General features: G+C 37.2%; 1 protein-coding gene across 1 annotated transcript; it reads left to right on the forward strand.

The window, feature by feature from the left end:
- The first annotated feature begins 2785 nt into the window (after positions 1 to 2785).
- Positions 2786 to 9923, forward strand: LOC111324683 (ras-related protein Rab-11A). The gene is made up of 6 exons (XM_022928293.2): positions 2786 to 3104; positions 3185 to 3346; positions 3699 to 3732; positions 6250 to 6443; positions 7917 to 7997; positions 8665 to 9923. The coding sequence occupies exons 1-6, from the start codon at positions 3065 to 3067 to the stop codon at positions 8808 to 8810; spliced, it is 657 nt and encodes a 218-aa protein (XP_022784028.1). The 5' UTR covers positions 2786 to 3064; the 3' UTR covers positions 8811 to 9923.
- Positions 9924 to 11468: the final 1545 nt, after the last annotated feature.

The following is an 11468-nucleotide window of genomic DNA, read 5'->3' on the forward strand; positions in this document are numbered from 1 at the left end:
TGACCTATCTTCTTTATTTTATTTTATTTTTTTTTTACGATACAGACACTAGCAGGGAACATTTCAGAAAAGTTACATAAAATTGTTCGATTATCTTTTTCTTTGAGGAATCACCTTACCTGCAAATTTTCTCTCCAAAGCGCATGCCATTTCGATGATTCTCCTTCTGTGGTTAGATTGTACCTTCTGTCGCCATATACATGTTACTCTTAGAGAGAAATGTAGCGTTAGATTTTGCCGGAGATTTGGTTTTGTATCTTGCTGATTTTTTTGCTACTTGTGTGACATCTATTTCAGGTTGCAAAGAACAGATATTTATGGTGACAACGAAGTTTTGCAATTTTTCTGTTTTAGTGCAGGAGAATTTTAACCGAAGAAGTAGTCGATTTCAATTTGTATTCTTTGATGCTGAGTAACAACACAGTTCATGTATTGGAGATAATTTACTGAATGCCAAGATTTCGTTGAACCATACTTCTCAGAAGGAATGACACAACTTCAAAATGAAACAAAAAACCTTCCCTTCCGTCTTGATTACTCTCAGAGAGTTTTTATTCGATTTTTTATTCGTTTATTCAACCTTTACATCTGATTTATTTTGAAAGGTCTGTATAGTTAACAACTATTCACCGAAGTGTAGGTGGTTAGTGGTGGATGTTTACCGAGCCGCGAAGCGGCGAGGTAAATATCCACCGCTAACCACCGACACTGAGGTGGATAGTTGTTTTAGTATATACTAAAACAGTGAGATAAATATACACCACCAAAAATTGATTTTAATTCATACATTCCAGCAACGATTCCTACATTTTCACGCGCGGAAAGTGATTTTTTGCTGTAAAAACTGCCGTCTCGTTTTCTCGCTGACAGATAAAAAATCTGAAGACATTTGTTTAGCGCTGGTGGCGACATTTCTTCAAATGGTGTAGCAAACTCTTTCTGTATTTGACACAATTCTGTAAAAATATCATTAAACTTTGATTTTCAAGTGAACAAGTGAGGTTACGCAAGATTAATTTGCATTTGTAAACAAAACCTTTCTCATTGGTTTTTATCGATAAACTCCGGGTTAAAAACTTAAACCAACACCTTTAAACACGGCCAAACCACATTTAGTCGCTTTCTTTGTGTTTTCAGGGACTGCTTCGTCGTTAATTTGAGTGATTTCTTCGCTCGTCGCGGATGCAAACCGGGAGGCCATTTTTTCCCGAGTTGCCCGAAGGTAGATAGCAAAGAATATTCGGAGTTTGACTAACCAATTAGAGCACGCCTTCAACGCTATCCACTGTTTTAGTATATACTAATAGCAGATATGTCAAGAATTTAAGAAAATACACGACATTTCAAAAACATGTTTCAACACTTCTTCTGTTATCTTTATTTCTAATTTATACAAAGTACAAAGTTGAATTTAAAGTATTTAACAAAATGCTCACGGGTCAAAACAACAATAGAAACAAAACAATGTATGTAATTAAGAGGAAAGTTTTAAATTAAAATGATAAAGCTGATGATTAAATTTAGGTTGCTGCCATTGAATATGAACAGCTTCTTTGACTTTAAGTTGGAGAGTTGTGGAAGAGTGAGTCTAAGATGCATAATTTAACACTCATCAGAACACAGAGTGGGACTTTGTTGAAAATTTTGTACATGTCTGAAAATGTGAGAGGTCCTATCACTAACGAAGTGCTCACGCACACGTGTGGATAACTACCGAGAGGTTTCGCCGACATAGCAAGCATTACAGCCCGCACATAAAAACTTCAAAACCGCACACGTACGGAGCCCACGAGGGATAGGGCCGTTCACACCAAGTATATTTCCCTTTTTTAAAAGACGAAAAAACCAACTTAATATCTACGTTCTTACAATAGCACTTAGTATTAGAAAAAGGGCCAATGCAAGGTAATTTGAAATAAAAGGTCGGCGTAGTGTCTGAAACGGAAACGGGGTGATTGTACTTTTTATTTCAAATTACCTCACTTTGGCCCTTTTCCTGCTGTCACGCAAAAAAGGGTTCGCCAACTTTATCATGTTAATTTCAAACTTTCCTCGTATTGAATACATTGTTTCGTTTCTATTGTTGCCCTGTCCCATGAGCATTTTGTTAGACACTTGAATTTAATACAATGAATATATGAAGTTCATATATTTTGAACTGCGGTATTAAATACGTATGATGCACGATCCTTCGCAGTAGATAGCGCTATTTATGCGCCATTTATTAATACCGCAGTTCAAAATATATGAACTTCATATATTCATTGTATCTGAATTATCATCACGGGTTTATTACGAATCAACTTAACGGCCTGCTCCCAGTTGGCTTGTTAGCTCAATTGGTAGAGCGCTGCACTAGTATCGCAGCGGTCAGTGGTTCGAATCCCGTACAGGCCTGATTTTTTTCAGGTCTGATTTTCGCTATTGCATAAATAGCGCTATCTACTGCGAAGGATCATGCATCATACGTACTTGAATTTAACTTTGTACTTTGTATAAATTAGGACTGATGGCGACGGAAGAACTGCCGAAAAATGTTTTTAAAAAATGTCGCATATTTTCTAAGATTTTGTATTTCTTTTACCATTTTTGGAGATTTTGTATTTCTTTTACCATTTTTGGAGTGATTGGACAGGTTTTTCAGTCCGCACAAATTAAAAACCACAATTTTTTTTTTGTCACGTGCTACTCCTTTGAAATTCCTTTCGAGAGGAAAACGTGACATTTGTGGTGTGACGTCGCACTGACTACGTGAGACATGACAACGAGACTCATTCCCAGGCGCTTAGATCATTCCCAAATTTGGAACCATAGGCCTAGACCTGAAGGGCGGCCATTTTGCATCGCTTCCGCCCGTTGGTGACAACTACAATCCCTTCAAAATCGTTGTCATCCTTCGGTCTATTTCTTAAATCTTTCGCTATCAAATCTCGAAAAAGCCTTTTTTACTACACTCTGCCAGAATTTTGGCTCCAGAAGTAGTTTCCAGCGGAGGAGGCCGTGATCAGCAGACTCAGGATTTGAAAGACGTTTATTTATCAAGGATTACTCGAAGGATATTGCAATGGGGACGAAAGATGATGAATATGACTATCTTTTCAAAGGTATTTTGAGGCTAAATCATGGCTTCATTTTCTCCTGAAATGATGGCATAATTTCTAATGTTGCTTTACGTTTCCAACAGTTGTTCTAATTGGAGACTCTGGTGTTGGAAAGTCAAATCTTCTCTCAAGGTTCACAAGAAACGAATTTAATTTGGAGTCAAAGTCGACAATCGGTGTAGAATTTGCTACCAGAAGCATTCAAGTGGATGGAAAAACTATAAAAGCCCAAATCTGGGACACAGGTAAGTCAGCTTTGGTATTTTGGTTGCGAGTTTCGTGTTTGTTTGGAGGTGAATTGCTCGATCTTTTAAACTGGTGTAAGTTTACATGCAGCAAGGGGGAGTTGTTTCCTTCGCTCCTCCCGGAAGCCAGTGTTAAATGCGGTTGTCAGCAGACTTTTTTGGCTTGTGATTGAAGAAACTCATTATTTTGACAAAGAGTAGAGCTTTAGCGTTGTCATGTTAATGTTGCATTTTGTATTTTCAAACAATTATGTACAAAGTTTTAAATCTCGTTGAAACGGCTGCTGTAGAGGTGTTCAATATCGATCGTAGATTGACGCTTTCGACTCTTGATTTGTTTCACTTTTCATAGCTGGACAAGAAAGATACAGAGCCATAACAAGCGCGTGAGTTTTTGTAAAGTCTTGAATTTACTCATTATGTAATTTACAAATAGCAGTTAACTAATTGTTAGTGTTTTTATCAAACAAAATTGAGCGACGCTCTGGTTTGTGTCATAATAATTTGCCAAGTGTTTGATAGCGTCAGATAACAATTATGGAAATGATAATTATAGAAGTACTGGTGAACTTTCAAAAGGTTGTACCTTTGATTTTGCTGTTTTTAAGTTCAGTTTATTTTGGAGCCTATTTGGAAACTTTTATGATTTAGTTGTTGACTAATATATAGCGAAGAAGCCCAATCAATATTCCTGTCATACCTAAGCCTTGCATGCGAGAAATATTTCTTTTCCGCTGGCAATTACCGTACATTTCTTTTGAAAAATGCATCCAGGATGAACTAAAATCTGTTTGTGCATTGATACTGAAAGTTGTCGTGAGTTTAGTGGTAGATTTTTCTAACTGAAGTCTATCACTCTGATCATAAATGATGACATTACTGATGTTGGACTGACTAAAAAAAAAAGCTCATTTTGCCTTTTTTACCTTTCTTTCTCTTTCTCTGTTGTCCGTCACGAAAATCTATTGGTTAATTTAAAGGCATTTTGGCTAAAATTAATTTTAGCACAAAAGTAACCAAATAATTATTGTGCATATATCTGTGCTACACTTGAACATATTTTGAGGTTGAAATGATTTCACACTGGCTTGATTCATTGTATCCTCTGTTCTTATACTATGTTAGTGTACCTGGAACCAAACAGAGAACAAATGAAATAAGTTTGAAATGATGGTGACCACATATTTGTATTAAAACACGATAAACACACTGAACTATTTATTTTTGTAGTTAAAACCAATTTTAAATTCAGGGATTTTATTAAAGCCTAGGCACAGGGGAAATTGTCTGGCTGGGAACACAAGCAACCTTCAAAATCTCAGCTAAAAGAGTAATGTATAAGGCCCTGTTTGCACTATACCAAACAATTTGGTTTGGTATTTGCAAAAAAACTGAAATTTTTTTAAAAGCAAAAATTTTGTTTTTGTACTAGCATTCGCACTTGAGATGTGCGAATTATATAGGTTATCACAACTGTCAATCAATCCAAATAGACACCAAGATTTCTCGACAGTGCATTTTTGTTTAAGTTGTTTCTGGTCAAGGACTGGTTGCAAACCAAAATGCCCCTGTGAAATGTTTTAATCTCTCTTCTTTGCTGTTTGCTTGCCATGCAAAACCTGATTGTGGGTAGTCAACAATTACTTTTGGTTTTGTTGGGAAGGATTTGGCTTTTACAGATCATGGAGACTTTAACTCTGTTGCTCAACAAATGTTGACGCCGCCATTGACCTTAAGAATCCTGGTTTGAAATTGCAACTTCTCTGAAGCCTTTTTCTGTAGACATTTGAGAATGGAGAGAGAGCAATTCGACAACTCTCTAACACCATGTTCAGTTATGAAATGTGATGACCAGTTGACAGGTATCTGTCAAGGGACAATAGATTTTCTTGCTGGACGAAATAATTGCAGGCCTCCAAAACTAGTTAATGGCATCTTTGAAGTTTAGTGGCTCTTGTGAAAATTTTGGTAGGTCAAAAAAATTGTTCACACTAAAAACGGTTTGTGTTGAACGAATCTGTTTGCAAAACAAACAAAATTTCGTCTAGTATGCCTTTTCTGAAAATATACATTTGAACCTCTAGAATTTTCTTGGAGTTGCCTCTGAATAACTTTGGGGGTAGGGGAAGGCATTTCAAGCCTCGCATGCAGGGATCTCATTAATTTCAGATGTTGGCGTATATTAGGACATAAGTAGTCGGAAGACAGTTCAGCAGTAATCAAGGCAGATTGGTCACCAGTCTCTCTCTTCTGTCCATTCAACATGGTGCACAGTAAACCAATTGTATTGTTAATAGAATTGTTAGAACTTGCAACAGAAATCACCCAACAACTGGAAAGGAAACAAAATATTAACAAAAAGCACCTTTTATAGATGACTGCCTTCAGAATATATTGATTGTTTTCAAAAAAAAAAAAAAGAACCTGCAAAAACTGGAAGGTGGAATGACCATAGTTGCCGGCTCTGTTGTGGAGAGTAGCTGCTGGAATTCGCCAGGGTCTGGCTTCTAATGAAATCCCTGCACATGAAGTATGACCTGTAGCCATGTTAATGAAACCTCTAGATATCTCCTTTTGTGTTACACATCTTTTCATCTGAGCCCTGATTAATAAGTAAATTCCGTGTTTCTGTGTGTCTGTTCAGGCCTAGATCACAGATGATGTTTAAGTGTGGTAAGAACAAAAAAGTGCAACACAAGATGCAGCCAAGTGTATCATTGATGTTCTTGCCACATTTTGAAGTCATTTGTGATTTATTACAGTTCATACTCATGGCAGCATGGATTGTATTTTTTCTTTGTATAATTAAAAAAGCAAAGTGTTTTTTAATGATGACATATAGGCATCTGTCCTTTAATAGGGCTTTGGTTAATCCTGTACTAACTGAATGTTTTTGTCCATAGGTATTACAGAGGAGCTGTAGGTGCCCTTTTGGTGTATGATATTGCTAAGCACTTGACCTATGAAAATGTTGAAAGGTGGCTGAAAGAACTACGAGATCATGCTGACAGTAATATTGTTATAATGTTAGTGGGAAACAAGAGTGATCTTCGTCACCTTCGTGCAGTCCCTACAGATGAGGCAAAAGCATTTGCAGGTAATTTGAAAGTGGTCACCAGTTTACTATGAAAGTAGCCTTACATGCTGGTTAACATTTTGCACATCTGCTGCTAAGCACTCATTATTGCTGAGTTTGAAGCATGAAGAGCCTAATCAGTTTTTGCTGATGGTAATTGCTGCTCATACCCAGGGCTGTCTATAAGAGCTGGCAGGAAGTCAAAATGGTTGGCCAGTGTTTCATACCTGGCTTCACTCTCATTTTATTTTACCATGAGTACTGGAGAGAAATTATACAGCTATTGAAACAATCAAAGAAATTTGTGCAATGGCCATTTTCCAGTTTAAGTGGAAGTGATGCATTATTTACTGGAAACTGCATTGGACATTATAAGTTGATTTAGTTCAGAAGGTGCTCAAAGGTTTGTGCAAACTTTGGGGAACACCTGGGAAACTGTGTCAGAATAGGTCCTACTCTTGCATATGATCTGACCATACAGGGCTCAAAATTGTGACCGATATGGTCGCCAATGCAACTAAAACTTTTAACTTAGCGACTAAAAATTCGAGTTTAGTTGCCACTTTGGGGACTGAACAATTGAGAACATCAAAAAAACCTGAAACCTGACATTCGTTTTTCTCTATGAACCAACTGTTGATTGTGTTGTCAATTTCCTGTGAAAAACTAAAACACACATAACAAGCCGAAAATCCTGGAATCCCAGCCTCAGTTCACGAGTAATTAATTTTCCAGTGCAAACACACTCTAGAAAATCAGCGTAATCTGGCCAGCAGATTTACATTGAGATCAGGAGGTCCGATACTAAATGGCTATCTGCCATGTTTGATAAATGTTTGGTGCCTTCATATCTTATGATTTCTTGCATGCGATGTGACAGATTCTCTTTCCTAAAGTAACCCTGAAATGTTCTTGTTACTTTTTTCGCTTACTGCTTAAGGTAAGATTGTCATGCAAAAGTCTCTCCAGGTTTCTCCTTTTGTGTTTTCATGTTTTAAGTCATTCAAGATCGAGTATTTCTCTCTATCCCACAACTGCAGCCCCAATCTACCAGAAGCTGCGAGCAACAATGCCAATTAAATAAGGCTCTAATCTGATTTTCTGTTCTTGTACTATCTGGCGACTGCATTTTTGCATTTGGCAACCATTTTTTCTCTGATAGTCGCCAAAAGGCGACTTGGAATTTTTTTTAATTTCGAGCCCTGCCATACAACCAGGCTGCCTACTTTTTCTTAACTGCCAGCAACTTTCAAACTGATTGACAGTGATACATGAAGTGAAACTTTCTGAGACTGAAGAATTATTCAATACCTGAAGTAAAAGCTGGAGTTATGACAATCATAGCTCACTTCTTAGAGGGACAAAGGATAACACAGCACACTATATTGTATAGAATTGCACAATAAAGTGAGGAAGTTAAAGTGCTTTTTATGAACATTGCAACCTTTGTTTTATTCTTCATGCGGAAAGAGTAATTATGATTTTTTTCTCTAGAGAAAAATGGCCTTTCGTTTATTGAGACATCAGCTCTCGACTCAACAAATGTAGAGGTGGCATTTCATAACATTTTAACAGGTCAGTAGAGTGTTTGTAGTGTGATTGTTTGCTAGCATGTGTTTCTTTTCTCTTCATTCTTTTCTTCTCTTTTATGCAAACTATAGATATAACCCCAGTTAGCTCAATTGGTTAAAGCGCCAGTTTGTGTTGTGTAGGAGGTCGAGGGTTACAGCCCTGGCCAGACCAATACTCATGGTCTTAAAATAACTGAGGAGAATTTGGTATCTTTCTATAATATCAAGAAATGGTTAGATATTCTGGTCTTCTCGGACAAGGACGAATAAACCGTAGGCCCCATCTCCTTCAGGGTTAGGGGTAGGCGACGTTAATTTCCCGCGCACAAGATTACTGTGTGGTGGACGTCCTCTCCTTGGGTGGGATGGCTGGGTGTTCACAGGGCCCCATTTAAACTAGCTATCTGCTAAACCGGGCTACCCTGCATAAATATTCATAACTGCATACATACATACTTCAACTCCAGAAAAAATTTGGACTCTGAACCCTACTAAGAAAACATATTTGGAATTTTAAGTCAAGGTGGTATCAGTATAGAAAACCGATCATCTAACAGTAGGGTGGGTTCAGAATTAAGAGGAAATTAGAGATTTACATTTGCATAAAAGTTTTGGAATTGAGTTGCCTGTTTATATTTCAATTGATATAATAATCTATTTTGCCTCGACAGAAATCTACCACATTGTGTCCCAAAAACAAATTCATGACTCACCAGGTGGTGATGGAAGCCAACCTAGTAATAATGTGCAGCCCATTATTGTACATCCAACAAATGAAGATGCACAGAAAAAGAAAGTCCAGTGCTGTAATGCTTAGTCCATGAAAACTTGAGTTGACTATTGTTGTGCAATTACTTATTGGGCTTTAAGGCCAACTCTTTACTTGCAGCATTATAAACTTTTTCAAATGTGTTTCGTACACATGTATTTCCATAGTACATTAATTTTAGAAATAAATAGTCTACACGTAGGACAAGACTGAAGAAATTATTGTTTAATTCTTGTTGGAAAGCTGGTTAAGGCAAGGTTATTTTCAATGTATAGCTTTATTGTACAGGTACTTTGACTGATTCAAATGGTTGAAATATGTTTCAAAATTGAGGAAACTCTGAAATTCTATCTGTATGTGTAAATCTATGTGCAATTTAAAATCTGCGAAGTGCGTGGTAGTATGGCTGCAAGTGTCATAGAAATTCCTTTTTCGTTTGTTTTCCATGCATTCCTAATACATGACATTTTATACATGTGGTAAGGACTACACATTCTGAAACTTGTGGTTCACCAATAATTGTTTTACTACCTTTGAGTGAAGATTATCAAGCGTCTGCATCAACTCAAATATTCAAATAGAGTAAATTTGATCTTCATAGTATACCTTCTTTTAACACATCAATTTCTTTTGCTACATGGGTACGTATCTGGGCTAAAGCTTGTCTGAAAATGATTATAGATTTGAAATCTCAATGCTTGTTAAAGCATTAGCAACACATGCTTGTTTGCTTGAGCCTCTGCTGTTACTAGCGGTTCAGCGGTTGAGGTGAAACAGGTTTACCAGGAAACTTATCTTAAACCTATGCAAATATTGTTAAGATATTTTCTTGCAACCGAGTGAAAATCAATTTTTGGATAAGTGATTACTTGTTTCACAGTTTTTTTACCACCGCTGTAAAAAATAGGTTTAAAAAAATAATTTCCAGATCTTCTGTTTATATAACGTCTGCGATAGCAGTAAGGATTGAAGACAAAGACATGTAAGTTATCAGAATGGTCCTTGCATGCTTGTTACTTATATTCAACAAATCAATAAATACTATAGCACTTGTCCATATCTTGCTTGGCTTATTTTTAGAGATATGACAAGTGTTGTGTTGTACCTACCATTGCAATTATTTTGAACAAAATAATAAAGACCTGAGTTATCTATAGGCCAGATCAGGGTTATTCATTATTTTTGGGATTCTTATCGGTTCAAAACTCATTTCTCATTGGCGATTGATGCAAACATGAAGGCCAGTCACGCCTATCTTATTCATTATGACATTTTGAGTTTTCCAAATTCCCTTGTTTTCAAAACGAGGTTTGGTGCAAAAACTTGTGGGAATAACAAATGCGTCGCACTTACCCTCGTTTCAAAGCAAAGGTTTGAACCAATTAGTCAAAACTAATAGCTATCAAGTCTAGCCGACTTATTCTATGATCTTTACATTTTTGCACTACGCGAATTATTTGGTACATTCTTTCTGTACTGCACCAGTAATCTTTGATATAAATACCGCCAGTTTTTAAAACATCCTTGTGATACTGTATGATTATTACTCCGGAATAGATTTGAAATATGGTACACTAAATCTTGCGTTAGCCTGTGGGGGAGGGAGCGTTGCGTGACGAGCCCAAACAACGGCTGCGAAGGAGACTAATCTTGCGTGAACTAAAACTTAGTTTTAGAATAATTTCCATTTTCGGCCTCGTCTTTTTTCTTCCTACCAGCAGAGGTGTTCGGCATCTCAGGGATAGCTCATTATGTGTCGTAAGAACAACTACGGATAGCATTTGGGAAAACCAAATACTGAAATGCCAAATGTCTTCATGTTCTCTTACTACTGAATTATGCCAGTACATAAAATCTACTCACCAGGGTATAATATCTTGGCCGCTTTGAACTGGCGCAATCCTCTTTTTCATTTCCAACCCGCGCGTGTCTCTTTCTAAGGAAAATAAGAAATCAGGGTTTGAGGGGACCTCACTTTTATTTTCCCAAACGAGGTGGCTTCTCTAAAGAAAAGTTACCTATCGGCCATAGCTTGGTAAACCAAATTTCAATTTAAATATATCAACAAAGTTGAAATGGCAAATTAGCCACCGTTACGGTTATAAAAGCTGACGTTTCGAGCATTAGCCCTTCGTCGGAGCGAATAGAGGAATCGTGGGTTGTGTGGCAACGAGAACCCACAACCCACGATTCCTCTATTCGCTCCGACCAAGGGCTAACGCTCGAAACGTCAGCTTTTATAACCGTAACGGTGGCCAATTTACCATTTCAACTTTGTTGATATATTCAAGTTATTTCGTTACCCCCACCGACGCAGCGCTAAACAGTTTCTTTAGAAACTATCAGCCTTTATTCAAAATTCAATTTGCAAACCAGTGCTGAGAAATAAGACTGTGGTCTTACGCACGTGTTGCGAGTTTCGCGACATGTCATTCGATTCCGTGAAACTGAGGTGAGATAATCTTCCAAACCGCACCAATGGCGTTTGATGATCAGTAATGAGCATTTATGAAAAAAAGAAAGCAGGCCTCTTTTGACAGATTATATTTTTCTGAATGAAGAAATCGTTCGCAAAACTGGTTTTCCCCGCATATAAATTCAAAAACGTTAACGGCATCATACATATGATGATGACATATACGTTTATGAACGATTGTCGGCTCTTACGTCTTTAACTTTAACGGACTAAGAGCTACAAAATTTCGA

Source organism: Stylophora pistillata, chromosome 1 (genome assembly GCF_964205215.1).
Source record: "Stylophora pistillata chromosome 1, jaStyPist1.2, whole genome shotgun sequence".
NCBI lineage: Eukaryota > Metazoa > Cnidaria > Anthozoa > Scleractinia > Pocilloporidae > Stylophora > Stylophora pistillata.

What these genes read in the sequence shown, in the direction of transcription:
- LOC111324683 (XM_022928293.2), top strand. Translation starts at nt 3,065, where the DNA reads ATGGGGACGAAAGATGATGAATATGACTATCTTTTCAAAG. An exon ending in TACAGAGCCATAACAAGCGC is followed by an intron (nt 3,733 to 6,249) that starts GTGAGTTTTTGT and finishes TTTTGTCCATAG; the next exon opens with GTATTACAGAGGAGCTGTAG. An exon ending in TGAGGCAAAAGCATTTGCAG is followed by an intron (nt 6,444 to 7,916) that starts GTAATTTGAAAG and finishes TTTTTTCTCTAG; the next exon opens with AGAAAAATGGCCTTTCGTTT.